This window comes from Zeus faber (genome assembly GCF_960531495.2).
Source record: "Zeus faber genome assembly, chromosome: 1".
Lineage (NCBI taxonomy): Eukaryota > Metazoa > Chordata > Actinopteri > Zeiformes > Zeidae > Zeus > Zeus faber.
The window spans coordinates 37311209-37328318 of record NC_137193.1 but is presented as its reverse complement, the minus strand read 5'-3'; the positions used below and the strand labels follow the sequence as shown (position 1 = coordinate 37328318).

The 17110-nt window shown below is 45.1% G+C and overlaps 1 protein-coding gene across 1 annotated transcript in view; it reads right to left on the bottom strand.

Annotated features, from left to right (window-relative positions):
• Positions 1-1608: 1608 nt before the first annotated feature.
• Positions 1609-17110, bottom strand: part of pdgfra (platelet-derived growth factor receptor, alpha polypeptide) — a 28819-nt gene continuing 13317 nt past the window's right edge. The window contains exons 16-29 of the mRNA XM_080010991.1: positions 16673-16869; positions 16178-16272; positions 15498-15630; positions 15266-15370; positions 14977-15087; positions 14482-14635; positions 12230-12387; positions 8322-8437; positions 7222-7344; positions 6550-6661; positions 6292-6391; positions 5754-5859; positions 3693-3934; positions 1609-3405 (exon numbers count right to left, since the gene is read on the bottom strand). Coding sequence (XP_079867117.1) covers positions 3258-3405; positions 3693-3934; positions 5754-5859; positions 6292-6391; positions 6550-6661; positions 7222-7344; positions 8322-8437; positions 12230-12387; positions 14482-14635; positions 14977-15087; positions 15266-15370; positions 15498-15630; positions 16178-16272; positions 16673-16869 — 1900 coding nt within the window. The 3' untranslated portion in view covers positions 1609-3257. The remainder of the gene's footprint in view (positions 3406-3692; positions 3935-5753; positions 5860-6291; positions 6392-6549; positions 6662-7221; positions 7345-8321; positions 8438-12229; positions 12388-14481; positions 14636-14976; positions 15088-15265; positions 15371-15497; positions 15631-16177; positions 16273-16672; positions 16870-17110) is intronic.

The following is a 17110-nucleotide window of genomic DNA, read 5'->3' as shown; positions in this document are numbered from 1 at the left end:
TCGTTTTTTTTCGGGAAGAGAGTGGCTGACCTCTAAAGCAGCACATTCTGCCCATCGGTTCTTTGCTGCCTTGGAATTTGGGCTTTCATGAGACATCTGAAAGGGAACATACAAACACAAAACGAATGAAAATATTTCAAAACACATACACAATAAATGCATGTTCCTTGTATTATGTTATTTCTTATGGTTATTGTTACCAATAATCATAATTCAGGACGATTTTATACATTGATATCTATGGAATGTCTATAATTTCTGACAATTGTTTTTTTATCGGGTTTTGATTTCATAGAACCTACTCTGGTGCGTGTCAGTTGTCCTCAGAAGCGTATATATTTACACTGCGCTTGCCTTAATTCATATGTCTTCTCGTAAAATAATACCTGTCGCTTTGTAGCTTTGTATGGTGTAGAGCTCGTATCTTATATTCCTTTAGTTAAAGTCCAATCACGACTATCTGTGCTTGACAGTGACGCTTGGCGCTGTGTACTCCGTCAAATTGCGCATGTGCGCAATGATTTCTTCGTTGTGTCACATGTGTGGCGCATCTTGATGCAGGAGTCATTGTTGATCACAAACTCCATCCACAATACTGAACTGCCGATCTGGATGAAACTCGAACGACGCCATGTCGGAACTGCCCAAAATACACATCTTATTCAGATTGTGTGTGGGTTTGTCGGATCCATAATATCTATAAAGGTCTGATGTCAGTTACATCTGCATGTGCCGCCATCTTGGCGAGGACCCGGTTGTTGACCAATCACTAGGCTGCAATGCTATCATGTGTCGTTTGTCATTTGCGCTTGTGCGTTGGGCGCGTTGGGGCAATGATAAAAAAAAACAAAAAACATTTTACAAAATGATTCCACAATAATGGACTGATCTGGATCAAACTTGGACTACAGCATGTTGGGACCGCCCTACACATTTTATTAGTCTTGCCAGTGAGTACAGCTGATCCATGAGGTCCATAGACCACTGACATCAGTTTTTCATTAACAATAGCAATGAGGGGTTGGACCCCTAATAATAATAATAATAATAATAATAATAATAATAATAATAATAATAATAATAATAATCTTCTTCTTCTTGTTCTTCTTCTTCTTCTTTCGGCTGTTCCCGTTAAGGGTCGCCAAAGCGGATTATCTGGCTCCAATACCTTCTGTTCTGCGCAGCTTCCTCCCTTACATAATAATAATAATAATAATAATAATAATAATAATAATAATAATAATAATAATGATAATAATAATAATAACAACCATAACTTGTATAGCACCTTTTATATTGGTTTACATATTGGTCAGGAGAAAAGGCTCTAAAGCTTGAACCAGTGATATAACATAGAGGCTACCGCCATCTAGTGGACAACACAGGTACTCTCATGTAGGTAAAATAAATACAACTCTTGACATAGTTTTATTCCTAAATTACATGACACAACAAACAATAAAAATGTTGTGTCTTTCCAAGGATTGGACAAAGTAAAGTGAACATGACTCAAATAATATCATTTTATTATGTGCTGCTGTTAAATCTGTGTTCAAATGATGTCTATGATACAGCTTTAAAACAGCAAAGAAACGGACCGGGTGCGTATTACATTATAAATCTTTTATTGAAATATAAATCATCTGAATGTACATGACGTATAGTGAAACAAGGATATATTCAGCGTATGGGGTCGTAACTGCCTATGATTACAGGTTCTGTACCACAAATTGATGATTTCATTGAAGCCGAATAGAGATCGCCTTCGTCCAACAGAACGAGGAAGAGGAGGAGCAAGCAAAAAGTGCGACAGTTTGTGATCGTAGCAGAAAAAAAGAAACTTTTTACAAATGAATGCGTTAAACTCCTTTTAAACATTGTGGAGTACTGATGATAAAATTGACTGAAACACTTTCTATCCTTTAGCTTTTCTTTTTTTGGTGGTTACACCTGCTTGTGTGACGACAGATAGCCGTGTTTATGTCAGCATGCAGGATATCTTTTCACTGTTAAAGCAAGTTTGCCTGATCAAATTCATACTCAAAAACACAGGAGGTTTCCTTCTGTGCTTTGGTAAAGAATCACATTTCTTGTCGTTGACTGAGGAAAATCTTTCCAACTTTCGGATACACGTTTAAATCTCACAACGCACTGACAACCAAATATTATTATAATTGTTATTATTATTATTGTTAATATTATAAACAGCATCTGTTCCAAGCACAGAAAAGCAGTTCATCAACACGTACCGTTCTTTGTTTCAGTCTTTGGTCTGGCTCACATGATTCATTACTGTCGTTCATTATTTTCCATTGGTAAAAAGGATAAACATTGTGTGCAGAAGCTCGATATGTGCTTTATAACATACTGAGATTTTTAGCCATAATTCTTTCATAATAAAACCACTCTGGAACTATTTACATTACAATCACACTGGGATTCTACGTCCAAAGACCCGTGGAGTCAGCAAGCGAACCAGGACCAGACCCAACGTTATGGAGAAAAACAAAACAAAACACGTTCTTTACTTCAAACTTCTACGGCGCCGCTATCTAATATTCACAAATACATACATGTTTACATATTGATGGAGTAAAAAAATAAATTTAAAGAGGATGAAATTCTCTGGCCCTCGGCAGCATTATACGGTCACATACTAAAAAAACATACACAGAAACAAGACTTTGTGCTTTTTAAATCCAAAGTACTGCGACTGATTGTACCAGCATCAGGTACTAACCCTGTGTGTGTGTGTGTGTGTGTGTGTGTGTGTGTGTGTGTGTGTGTGTGTGTGTGTGTGTGTGTGTGTGTGTGTGTGTGTGTGTGTGTGTGTGTGTGTAAATAGCATTACTGTAGTGGTTTGTGACATGCAGTGGTGTTCCTCCATCCATCGTTGCTTATATTGCTGTAATAAAAATGCCCTATAAGAATAACTTTCTGTACAAATTACAAAGACAGCACTCTCTCCGTCCTCTGCTCCTTGGATTTGGTTGTTTGTTCCAACAGAAAAAAGCACAAATGTTCTGAATGGAATCCGGAGTCCTCATTGTCATTATTCCTCCCGCCCAACAGGGGGCAGCGTCCAGGGCGCTGTACCGCGATTAGACCACAGAGTCGGCTTGGTTCCCTGGAAGCACTTTTGGAGGAACTCAAGGAAATGCCAAGTTACTGAAACCAATGTGGGTCTTTGGTTGTTGAACTGTTTTTTTCATGTCCCCTCTGGGGCTCAGCGGGGACGTGGGGGGGGGGGTCAGGGGTCACAGGAAGCTGTCCTCCACCAGGTCACTGGAGTCCAGACACATCTCGTCCAGCAAAGTGATGTCCTCCAGGGTCTCGCCCTCGCGCTTGGCCAGCGTGGAGCTGCTGGAGCCTGTCTCGATGGCGCTCTCCTCCGACGTCTGGGAGCTGCACGCACACACACACACACACACACACACACACACACTGCAGTTACACACTCTGCACAACTACACACTCTGCACAACGACCCATCAGAATTACGTTATGTCATTAAGCAATCAGTACATTTTGACGGTAGCATCAAACCACTTTTATTTTTAATTTTATATTAATCCCTCTTGGGGAAACTAGTCCCCATTTGACCTATCCTGGTATGCCACTTAGCGGTGCCCAGGTTCCTGGATGGACGTCTCCACGGTGTGGGTGGGGGTCTGGGTGGATGCGTCCCTCACCTGTGGCGGTTCCTCTTGCCGTACTCCTGGTCGCAGGGTTCCAGGTCGGGCAGGGGGATGATGTACCCGCTGTCGGAACTGAGCCGCTGCTCGTCCAAGCCGCTCTCCCGCTCCTTCATCTTGCTCTGGTTCTTGTAGCTGATGCCGATGTAGGCGTCCTCGGCGTCCACGGTGTCCACGCACACGCGGGTCACCGCCGGGTGGTCGCTCTTCAGGAAGGCGTGGTTCACCCGTTCGTAACACTGCGGAGGAAACAGGATGATGACATATAGAGGTTATGAAGTATTCATCGTTTTAAAGAGGTAAACCGCAAACTGAAATATATTTGTTCCGTGATGAAACACATTTGCCCTGCTCAGAATATTCACTTTTCTCTACAAATGTCTCGACTTAATTGCTATTACAGACGGTCGGTGTGGCTCAGCAGCACCACCTACTGGTTGGAAACAGCACAAAGCGCGCGGGGAGGACGTTGACATCGATTAGTACTTCTAGTGGTTCCCGATACAAATTTTTATAAATGTAAGGACAGTGAAGCCATGGCAATTTTTGGAATTTGAAACAAAACTCTGAAAACACTCCTTAATTAATGTTTGGTTAAACTCCAGTGGTTTTAACTTCTGTTTGGAAAGTGCCAAATGAATACAGTTTATGATTATGTTGTCATTATCTCATATCGCAGCCGCACGGCCCCTAAAACAGCGGCTCCACCTCTTGCTGCTCATTAAAGCTGAAAGAGGCAGAGCCGCAGTGCCATGCCATGTGCGCCGCAGCCTTGGACGGCTAATTATGGGTGAGGACCCGGGGCTGAGGCCCAGGGGCGTGAGGACCGGGGGGGGAGGCACGCTAATCACAGGTAGCACCCTGCTTCACAGAAGCCGAGACCGACCACACACACACACACTCCAGATGTGCGAGCAGCAGTATATCATCATATCTTGAAGGTGCGGCAGCTTTCACAAGGCCGCCATGTTTTTCCTGTACGATACCACATTTTGAACAGTCTAAAAATGGCATTTTGCAGCAGTAACAACATGAACATGAAAAGTTTGTTTCTTGGGTTTATTTGATGATGGTTATTATTATGATTATGATTTTTATGATTATTATGATTATTGAAACGATTATAATTAATAATAACTATAATAATAATAATAATAATAATAATAATAATAATAACTAATTTAAATTTATTGGGGGTAAATATATGTATGGAAGAGTATTAGGGCCACGCAAATAACAGATTTAAGTCAAAATACATTCAGCCCGACACCGGCTCTGTCTTTCGTCCAGAGAGTGCGGATGATGTCGGACCTGGGCCTGAGCGTGGAGCAGGTTCTGGAAGCCATCGCCCAGAACCTGTCCTTTGCCTCCTGCATGAGTGGGGCGGAGGTGGTGTTCCTCAATGAGGAGCGCTACGGGGGCCGACTGGCGGAGAGCGGCCTCTCGGTGCATGGCCTGTTTGAGCAGGTGTTGCCTGTGGTGCTGCCCTTCACCAGGGTGGTGATATCAGGGGAAACCGAGTCTGTCCGGGAGGGGCGGGGAGACTGGGTGGTGGTGGTGGAAACTGAAGCACTGTCTTTATTCTCAAAATTTTAACTCTATTCTTAAAAGCTTATTTCGAGTTCAATCTCGAAATGTTGACTTTAAACTCGTAATTGCGAGTTTATTCTCAAAACACAGGGTATTTTTTTTGAGTGGCCATAATACTCTTGCACACAAACTAATGTTGAAAAAAAAGTTTAATAAATTTGAATCCACTAAATAAACTTGTCTTCCATGAATCAAGCTGGTCACATGACTTAAAAATAAGTTATTTTAATTGCATCGATGAGCCCTCATTGGGCTCTGTGTTTTTCCAGGTGTGTATTCCTCAGCCACACAACAAACATTTGGAAGGAACCCGATGAGTTCCGACAAAGCCTGGATGAAAGAAAACCATAAAATAAGACATTTACAGAAACAGAGGAACAGCCTGAACTCTGGGGACGTAAAAACAGAGAGAAGCAGGTGTGGTGCGCACACAGGATGGCCGCAGGGTCAGAGGTCACCGGGACTCACCCTCCTGTAGCTGGAGGGCAGAAGTGACGCCACCGTCTCACTCAGGCCCAGGAAAGATGGACGCTTCTCGGGCTCGCTGTTCCAGCACTTCATCATCATCTCATACCTGCAGGAGGCAGAGAGACGTTAGGACCGGCCTGTAATTTAAATGCCGTCATGGCCTCCATGTCCCCGCGCAGTGACCAGACAGTTTGTTTTAAAAAGACACTCTACCTAGACCCGGCCCTATCTATTTGTTCTCACTCTTTCCGAAGCACTTTGTCACCGCAGAGTTAGAATTGACTGCATAACTACGACTCGGCTCAAACGTTGTACCGCTAAGATTTACTGCTTTTCGTGAAATACCGACGCCTATTGACGGCCAAGAGGAATTGCATGTGTAGTACTGAAAGGCAGATATCAGGGTTTCAGTGTCTGGTGCCTATTAACGGTTGTTTCCAAGGACTACCGTCCGTCTGTGGTTCCAGGCAGTGAAAATCCTCCTGATACAACCTTTAATAACAGATTGATCTGAATGTCAATGAACGCCGTCACCTACACGTCACTGGGCGCGTGCTCAGGTTTGGCCATCCTGTATCCGCTCTTGATCTTGTTGTAGAAGCTGGAGTCCACCACCATGCCGGGGTACGGGGTTCCACCTTGGAAAAGCACACAAACACCATCAGGCACTGAACACCAACTGCTTCACCTTCACACGCTCACCTCACACAGTGGATAAGGTGTGTGTGTGTGTGTGTGTGTGTGTGTGTGAGTGTGTGTGTGTGTGTGTGTGTGTGTGTTCCCGATAGAAACTCACCCAGAGAGAAGATCTCCCACAGCAGGATCCCGTAGGACCAGACGTCGCTGAGCGTCGTGTACAGGTTGTCGAAGATGCTCTCTGGAGCCATCCACTTCACTGGCAGGAAGGTCTGCAACACGCGCACACATGCATGTCTCCTTTTACTTCTGTCTCCATGTAAGAGTCACATAGGGAGCGGAAGGGGCTGCATCACGCTGCCCTGCTAGGTTATCGAAACACTTGGAAGGCGGCCATTTTGAACAATCTCCTGACAAAGCGCTGTAGCGTTTCTAAAAAATCCCCCGAATTTTAATCTGCGTTGAATACACTTTAACTTCGCGATAATGAGATTGTTCTGGATTTATCTTGCGAAGTAGAATATGTATTTACAAATACACACAATTTTAAACTCAAATCCAACAACATTTTCCTCGGGACAATGAAGTTGAAAGTGAAACGTTGAGTATTAACACTTTGAAAACAGTATTTGAAGAGTGATGATCAACTGTTGTCATGAGATTTGAGGATTAAGAAAGCAACACAACGTATAGTAAACAATAAGTCCAAATGGCCGCCCGACTAATATTTGGAGCCTGATTAGCATTGCTCGAGGCAACGTGAAACCCGCTGCATGAGCAACTGAGCTGGGAACTGAATGGAAGAAGCAGTAGGGAGGCTGGGGAGACTCACGCTGCCTTTGGAGACATAGTTGTTGTCGTGCATGATGTCTCGGGCCAAACCGAAGTCGCAGATCTTCACGATCTTTCCCTGCGATAGGAGGACGTTCCTGGCGGCGAGGTCTCTGTGGACACACTGAGCAGGGACAGAAGACGGTCCATCAGGCAGATCAAATGCTATTGTTTTTGGATTTACTTCCTCATTCACAGAGTCGTGTATTACCAACTCGCTGTTTGATGTATTTTAACCGTCGCTTCCCACCCCACATTCCCTGAAGACATCTATTCCTGTATCCATTGCTCATTGCACTTCATTTATAATTCCATTTCATATTTCCTTAGGAAGCCTCTCTGTGTAAACACGGCCTTGGCCAGCGGTATTCAGGGATAATAACTACAGGTCTCAGCCCGGTAATTCTGCCCACGCCGCGCTGCTATATTCAGCCGCCGGCCTCTCTCCAGAGCGGCCTTATCGCATAAAACCTCTGATTTAGTCTGCGCTGTTGGCTGGCGGAGCTGTCATCATGGAGGGCGAAGCAGGAACCCACCAGAGCCTCGCTAACCAGAGGATTCAGAGGAACACGAGGCAGCGCAGCGGTCAGAGACCTCAGCGGAACCGACGTGTTTCTGGCCACCGGTGGATGGAAGTCACCAAAACTACCCCTTCGCTCGGGCGCTGCCAATGGAGGGTGACCAAAACTTGGCCCAGGTCCGTCATTTTGACATGCACAGCACATCTAAACAATGTCTACAGCCAGCGGTGATTCATGGGAAGCAGCAAACCAGGCTGCTGCCCCGACAGAGGACTTCATCCCTTTTGAATCTTCAATTTGGATGGAAAATATACAAATATAACATACAATATATACATATAATATACAAATATGTATTTATATCGATGTAAAGTTCATTTTTTTACAAACACAGCGTATTGAAATGTTCATGACAAGGTCAATACTGTATGTAAGTATTGTTTATTTTGGGTATTAAAAACCTAAATACACATATACAGATATAATTTAACTTACGTATTTTATGCCTTGAATTTGGATTGCACTTGCATATGAAACGCGCTGTCTAAATAAACGTGCTTTGCTCGGGGGAGTGACTTACATTCTTGGAGGCCAGGAACTCCATCCCCCGGGCGACCTGGTAGGTGAAGCTCAGAAGGTCGGTGGTGCTCAGACCCTCGCTGCTGTCGTCACAAAGCAGGTTATCCATTTCTGAGTCTGCGTCAGGAAAACACACGTTGGAAAACAGATGAAACAAGAGGAAAACAGACGATGCTGTTGAATAGTGACACCTGTGAGACAAACAGACAAACATCAAATAATGGACAAAATATTATGCTTTATGTCTTTATATTGACAACATTTAAGATCAAGTCTGATCTCTCATCAGTCCCCTGTAGAGTAGAATAGAAGTAGAGTAGAGGTAGCGTTAGAGTAAAAGGAGGTAGAGTAGGGTAGAGTAGAGTAGCAGAGAGCTAGAATAGAGTAAGGTAAAGGTAGAGTAGAGTAGAGTTAGAGTTAGAGGTACTCTACGTTAGAGTTGAGTAGCAGAGATGTAGAGTAGAGGTAGAGTAAAGTAGAGGTAGTGTTAGAGTAGAAGGAGGTAGAGTAGAGTAGAGGTAGAGTAGAGTTAGAGGTAGAGTTAGAGTAGAGTAGAAGAGAGGTAGAGGAGAGTAAAGTAGAGGTAGGGTTGAGGTAGAGTTAGAGTAGAAGGAGGTAGAGTAGAGTAGAGTAGAGTAGAGTAGAGTAGAGTAGAGTAGAGTAGAGGTAGACTAGAAGTAGAGTAGAGGTAGAGTTAGAGTAGAAGGAGGTAGAGTAGAGCTAGAATAGAGTAAGGTAGAGGTAGAGTACAGTAGCAGAGAGGTAGAGTAGAGTAAGGTAAAGGTAGAGGAGAGTAGAGGTAGAGTTAGAGGTTCTCTACGTAAGAGTTGAGTAGCAGAGAGGTAGAGTAGAGGTCGAGTAGAGGTAGAGTAGAGTAGAGGTTGCGTTAGAGTAGAAGGAGGTAGAGTAGAGTAGAGGTAGAGTAGAGTTAGAGGTAGAGTTAGAGTAGAGTAGAAGAGAGGTAGAGGAGAGTAAGGTAGAGGTAGGGTTGAGGTAGAGTTGGAGTAGAAGGAGGTAGAGTAGAGTAGAGTAGAGGTAGACTAGAAGTAGAGTAGAGGTAGAGTTAGAGTAGAAGGAGATAGAGTAGAGTAAGGTAGAGGTAGAGTAGAGGTAGAGTTAGAGTAGAAGGAGATAGAGTAGAGTAGAGGTAGAGTAGAGTAAGGTAGAGGTAGAGTAGAGTAGCAGAGAGGTAGAGTAGAGTAAGGTAAAGGTAGAGTAGAGTAGAGGTAGAGTTAGAGGTACTCTACGTTAGAGTTCAGTAGCAGAGAGGTACAGTAGAGGTAGAGTAGAGTAGAGGTAACGTTAGAGTAGAAGGAGGTAGAGTAGAGTAGAGGTAGAGTAGAAGAGAGGTAGATGAGAGTAAAGTAGAGGTAGGGTTTAGGTAGAGTTAGAGTAGAAGGAGGTAGAGTAGAGTAGAGTAGAGTAGAGTAGAGTAGAGTAGAGGTAGACTAGAAGTAGAGTAGAGGTAGAGTTATAGTAGAAGGAGATAGAGTAGAGTAGAGTAGAGTAAGGTAGAGGTAGAGTAGAGGTAGAGTTAGAGTAGAAGGAGATAGAGTAGAGTAGAGGTAGAGTAGAGTAAGGTAGAGTAGAGTAAGGTAGAGTAGAGTAGAGTAGAGGTAGACTAGAAGTAGAGTAGAGGTAGAGTAGAGTAGAGGTAGAGTTAGAGTAGAAGGAGATAAAGTATAGTAGAGGTAGAGTAGAGTAAGGTAAAGGTAGAGTAGATTAGATGTAGAGTTAGAGGTACTCTACGTTAGAGTTGAGTAGCAGAGAGGTAGAGTAGAGGTAGAGTAGAGGTAGCGTTAGAGTAGAAGGAGGTAGAGTAGAAGGAGGTAGAGTAGAGTAGAGTAGAGTAGAGTAGAGTAAGGTAGAGGTAGAGTAGAGTAGCAGAGAGGTAGAGTAGAGTACGGTAAAGGTAGAGTTAGAGGTACTCTATGTTAGAGTTGAGAAGCAGAGAGGTAGAGTAGAGGTAGAGTAGAGTAGAGGTAGCGTTAGAGTAGAAGGAGGTAGAGTAGAGTAGAGGTAGAGTAGAGTTAGAGGTAGAGTTAGAGTAGAGTAGAAGAGAGGTAGAGGAGAGTAAAGTAGAGGTAGGGTTGAGGTAGAGTTAGAGTAGAAGGAGATAGAGTAGAATAGAGGTAGAGTTACAGTAGAAGGAGATGGAGTAGAGTAGAGGTAGAGTAGAGTAGCAGAGAGGTAGAGTAGAGTAAGGTAGAGGTAGACTAGAGTAGAGGTAGTGTTAGAGTAGAAGGCGATAGAGAAGAAGGAGGTAGAGTAGAGTGGAGTAGAGTAGAGTAGAGTAGAGGTAGACTAGAAGTAGAGTAGAGGTAGGGTTGAGGTAGAGTTAGAGTAGAAGGAGGTAGAGTAGAGAAGAGGTAGAGTTAGAGTAGAAGGAGATAGAGTAGGGTAAGGTAGAGTAGAGTAGCTTAGCAGAGAGGTAGAGCAGAGTAAGGTAGAGGTAGAGTAGAGTTGAGTAGAGGTAGAGTTAGAGGTACTCTATGTTAGAGTTGAGTAGCAGCGAGGTAGAGCAGAGTAGAGTAGAGGTAGCGTTAGAGTAGAAGGGGATGGAGTAGAGTAGAGGTAGAGTAAGGTAGAGGAGAGTAGAGCAGAGGTAGCGTTGAGGTAGAGTTAGGGTAGAAGGAGGTAGAGGAGAGTAGAGTAGAGTAGAGTAGAGGTAGATCTAGAGTTGAGTCGAAGAGAGGCAGAGTAGAGTAGAACAGAGGTGGAGTAGAGGTAGAGTTAGAGTAGAGGGAGGTAGAGTACAGTAGAGGTAGACTAGAATTAGAGTAGAGGGAGAGTAGAAGTCGAGTAGAAGGAGGTAAAGTAGAGGTAGAGTCGACACCCATGTCCCTCCCTTCTTCCTTTTGCAGTAAATCTGTTATTTTCCAGTTGAGGGATTTGATGTTTGATGTGACGTCCTCATGGATTCAACGAGAGTCCCATCATTAATCCTAATTCAATGTGTCAAAATGTTGATGTATGATGAATTACGTGTTTTTAGCGTCACATTTTGACGACCTCTCCTGGGAGCGGGCTGCTGCCGGCGGCCCAGCTGAGCTGCAAATAGCAGCGGCTGAACGACCTGACTTTTCCTAATGGAGGCAGAGGCCAGGCTGCTACAATTAGCCTGTAATGACAGGGTGCGGGAGCAGCCTGAAACCAGCACCGAGGGAGACGCAGAACCGAGCTCCAAGCAGGAGACGGACCAGAGATGGAGACAAGGAAGGGATGGAGAAAGAAGGCGACCGGGGGGAAAAGACGCCATGATCGCACGCGCGGCAGGGCTCGACAGGAACGGTTGCCCGATCGATATGGGCTGGTAGATTTGGTGCCGTCGTCAAGCACCTGGTGCAGTCGCAGCATATCCTGGCTTCTGTTCAGAAATCTAGCTCCGGGAGTCTCCTGGTGGCTCAGCCGGATAAGCCCGCGTACCGCTGGACAACTTGCCTGCAGTGACCCCGGGTTTGAATCCAGCCTGCGGTCATTTGCCTTGCCATTTGTCTCTCTCTACCCCCTATTTGCTGTTTTCCACTGTTCTCTAGAATGTTCCCGAAAAATGTGAAAAGAAATCCATCTCAACCCATCTTGATCTCACTCAACTATAAAACGATTACAATTTAACAGCCATTTTGTAATTGTTTGCAACCAAAAGCTGATGCATGGTTGGCAATCAACTTGGCAATCACTTCTGTAAGTCAGTGTTGGGCCCTGCTAGGGTTAACATACCGAAGCAGTCAACTTGGGCCGACATCTTTCTAAATTAAATCATGGTCAAATTTAACTGGAACGATTTGCAGGACCCCTGGGGGTCCCCAGACCCCATGTTTGGACCCACGCCGCCGAATCAAATAGTCCATCAAAAACCACACAGTGGATCGTTTGCGGCGCCCTGGGTCCGAGAGGAGGTGAACTCACCGGAGCCTTTCTGCGAGGGAGGGCGGTCGTAGCTGGAGCCCTGGAGGTCGGAGTACTTGAAGGAGTTGCTCATCTCCAACATGGGAACATACTGCGTGTTGTCAGCCTGCTTCATGTCCATGTAGTCTCCCTTTCCCTCGAAGGAGAGGATCACGTAGCTGCACACAAAGAGAGAGAGAGAGAGAAAGAGACGGGTTTAGGCGTTTTATTTATAAATGTATTATATTATTTTCATTGGAAGGAGAAGTCTTTCCAAATCTGGCGTGGCCACGTGGAACATCTAAAGCCCATCAATCCCTCGACCTGCTGCTGATTGGATGTTAGCTTTCGTAAAAGGTGATTATATAGTTATCTGGGAAGCTTGTACATGCATATGGTGATGTGAGATATTCTTCTGGTTATTGAAGACGACCTTCTCAACTCTTCCATATGATTGTGCGCTGTAGCGAATTGGAAGGGGGCGTGATTGAGTCCAGGCATCGAGCAACTTCGAGGGGAAGGTGAAGGGTGTAGATGTCGACATATGAGGTTATTTATTTATGTGTTCTGAATGCAAGATGTCTAGTTCCCCTACGCATCCCCTCGGAGACGAATAAAGTAATATCAAATCGAATCTAATTAAGTGACCGCCCAAACATCCTGGCTGGTTCTGGGTCTCCCTGTGTCCTCAGATTCCCTCTGAGCTCGGAAGAGGGTGCGGTCGGGTCCAACATGGCGTCTGAGAGTGAGTCATGGTGTGGTCAGCTTGAGGTGCGGTCAGTTTGAGTCATCCATCAGCAGAGATGACCCTGAGAGGCCGGGGAGGCAGGTAGGTTCCCAGTAACTGAATTTGTCTGAAATCTGAGAGCAATTCCAGCCCCTATTGGATCAAGACCAGAAGCCCCAGACGATTCCTGAGCCACAGAGCGGGCGGGGGTTAGAGTAACTTACTACAGGGTTGTGGGTGGGGGTTGGAGTAACTTACTACAGGGCTCTGGGTGTGGTTATGTACGAGGAATATAACCGCAGCATTTGTCTGTATTCCTTAAATCTACATGCGATGACTTCACGTGGTACAATATTGATGGTAAGGTCCGGGCAGGACTGCATTTATTTAATACTTTTCGAGCCACAGCCAATGTGTCGTTTAGTGCGCGCCATAAATGACGTCATTATGCCGCTGAGGGCCACACTGCTATTTGGTGCGTGGGTGCGCCGCTCCCAATTTTTGGAACTCCACGCCGTGTCCTTCGGGAAGGTTGAGCGACGAGTTCCACAGGTACAATCTATACGATCCATCCATGCGCGAACACAAAAATAACCAGATGGCGTTGAATTCATGGAAGGAGATAGGACTGTCTCTGTCAAAAGATTTGGACTTTTAATACTTCAGGACTTCTTGGTAATGTTTACTCCGACAATTTGCACAAAATCAAAACTATGTATGAAAAAACCCTGCACTGATTATAATAGATATACATACATTTAACACTTTCTATTTTAATTACTAAGTGCTCTTTTCTAGTTATTCAGATCCTTCCCTCAGGACTTCTTTGTAATGTTTACAGCAGTTCTTTCAGTTTCCCATGGTGGTTTGTGCACAGTGCCCCCTGTCTTTCAGGAGTATATCGCTGCCGCATCTACACGGCAACGCGCAACTCTAATGCTCACGCTCCCCTGGTAGAGCACACGCCGTGAGCCGCACGGCTCGCTTGCGGCGACTAAACTGTAAATCACGTTTAAGGCCACTCAAGTGTTTCACATGTTGCTTGCCTCACTTTCACACACCGAGGGCAGTGTCAGCCATAACATGACAGGAGTGTCAGTGTACTGGAAATGCTGCTGATCGGAACTAATGAAATAAAATAAGAAAAGATGACATAAGATAAGTTAAAATAAGGTAACATGAGACTTTACTAATCCAAAAGGGGAATTGAAGAATGCTACTGCAGCTTCAAAAATTCATTAAAGTTCTGCTGGAAGCCTGAAAGTTGAAAGAGAATGATAAAAGCAGAGGTAAGTGTGCATCTGATTGGCAGAAGTAATTTAATTAAGGAAACATTGTGGTTGTGGAAACTGAAATTGTGGTTTCACAAACAAGGAGCAGTTTCTTATTGGGACTTGAGCGACCGCCAACAAGTCAAGCCTGTTTGAAACCTGTTGAAACATGCTCAGTTCAGTTGAACTTACATGTTGAATTTCTGGTGTATCTGCAAACCTTTCACATTCTAATGTGCCTAATTCTAATCATTGCTTTCAAAGAGCCTCGCTACCTCCTGCTGCTCTCGTCCGCTGGGTTGATGCCAAAGATGTCCAGGTTCTTCTTGCTCTTCTCGGGGTTCAGGCTTAGGAAGTTCTCTCGGTTCTTGTGCAGGTAGTTGACCAGGTCTCCATACAGGCAGTACTCGGTGATGATGTAGATGGGACCTGGGGAGGAGACACGCAGTGGGGTTGGTCCGCAGGAAAAACCTCACCAGACGCTCGTAAAGACGGGGTAAAGAGCTCATTAAGACGCTCAGCAGGCTCCAGAAATAACCTTCCGACCGGCACAGCTGTGTGCAGATGCCACTTAGAGGTGTGTGTGTTTGTGTGTGTGTGTATGTGTTTTTGTAGTCTACTGTAACACTCAGGAGTGGTGAGGTGTGGCTCACATGACCATCATTTAAAAAGAGAAAATAAACCCAACTGTTGTATGAAGTGTGTGTTTTCTGTTGTATACTGTGTACTGTGTAACGTGTAGTCTGTAGTCGTGTACTTGTGTTATTTACCTGACTTGGTGCAGGCTCCGAGGAGGTTGACGATGTTGAGATGAGGTCCAAGATGCGTCATGATCTTCAGCTCGGACATCAGAGCCTGTTTCTCACTGGAGCGAGCCGTGGCTGCAGCATCACAACACCATTAACACCATTAACTTTAAATAAACATCCCGATTCTTTATGACAATTGCAATTGCACATGGAAGGAATTCTGTGGAAAAAACCCCCACTTATATTACTGCAAAAATGTCATGAAATCAATGACTATTTCTTCTTTTTAAAGGCTGCGCGCTGGACTTACGTTTGAGCATCTTCACGGCAACCTTCATGACGGGCTGCGACGGGCTGAGTCCGTACGCCGTTCCTTCCACCACCTTCCCAAACGCTCCCGAGCCAAGGATCCGGCCTGGAAACACAACCATCCTTCAACACGACGCCTCGACGCGCTAACACGCAGAGAGTTTACCTCCAGCTTCAGTCCAGAAATGGTACATCTGAAAAGTATAGACCGACAGAGAGGCCACAACGCTTACCCAGAACCAGGCGGTCGCGGGGGAACTCCCACCGGGAATCGTAGGGAAGCTGCATGGGGTCCACGTAGATGTATTCATGGCCGTCGGGGCTGACGGACTCGATCACCCTCCAGCGGATCTCGTAGCGAGGTTTCTGGAGGAAGAGAGGAATCGTCACTAAACCAGGTCAGGAAAAGAGCGCTTGGAGCAGCTGTGGTCCAGCGAAAGACCAGAAGAGTCAAGTTTAAAAAGGGATCGGTCCAAAGAAGTTCTTGACAGGCGCTCTAGCCACTCCACAAACTAAATTGTTTCGACCTAGAACCTAGAACGCCCAAGACGAGACAAGAGACGAGACAAGACATCCTATCTTATTTGGGCGGATCTTTTTTCCCCCTTATACGTTTGTTTCCCATTGCTCTTTGAGCACCTACCATTCTACTCTACTCTGTGCTCTACTTGTTTCTTTGATAACTTCTGAACAGGAACGTTGATGGGATTAGGTACATTTCTTGATTTTCTTTGACGCAAAGGTTGGGAAAAGCCTTCATTTTTCAATTGCATGAAAAGGTGTAACACTGGGAGGCCTCTTCTTCAACAGTAAGACAGGAAGTCAGGTGAGTGACTATGTGACACAGTGAGAAGGCAAGGTGACACAGGGTGAGGATGAAGGGGTGAATGTGTTTAAGTGGGGGACACGGTACCTGTTTCCAGATTATGACCAGGACAATGAGTGAGATGATGACAATGACCAGCAGAACCAGCACGGCGGTGGCCACAGTCAGCTCTGATGGAGGGCCTGTGGGGCGAGAGACTAGTCACACACTGGAGCATACCGTGAACACTGGGAAAAATATACGGGAACATATTGGGAAAACTGGGAACATCAAATACGGAGAAAACCATACTGGGAAAACTGGGAGCATAAGATACTCGGAACACTGGGAGCAACATAATGGGAACACCAGATCCTCAGAAGACTGGGATCACCACTAGGAACATCAGATACTGGGAATACCATACGGTGAACACCAGATATAGGAACATGTGTGATATGTGTGTGCATCAAGGTGAAAGGAATCAACATGATGGGATATAAATGCTGGATGTTGTGTGTATCTGTGTGTGTGTGTGTGTGTGTGTGTGTGTGTGTGTGTGTGTGTGTGTGTGTGTGTGTGTGTGTGTGTGTGTGTACTCACTGCTCGCCACCACCTTCACCTCCCTGCTCACGACGGCCATGTCATTGCGGGCCAGGCAGCGCACAGCCAGTGTGGCCTCCAGGTGACCGAACACCACCCGACTCTCCAGCTGGTCATCGTGGTCCGGCTGGGTCTCCACAGTCACCTCAGAGGAGTTGGTCTGCAGGGGCTGCCACTGGGACGAGTCGTTTGCACAACTAGGGAGGGGATAGATAAAGTTCAAAATATTGGATATGAGATAAATCAAGCATAGTTTTGTTTAAACAGGTTGGCCTGTTGAGGAGACCTGAGAACGATTCACATTTACTGTATAAAAGAATCATAATCAATAATAAAGTTGACATGTCCCAGAGTCAGTTCTTCCAACACAGACACACTGGAATATCTCCAGTTAAAACTTTAAAATCATCTAAATAAATGAGCGTCTCTAAATGTAGT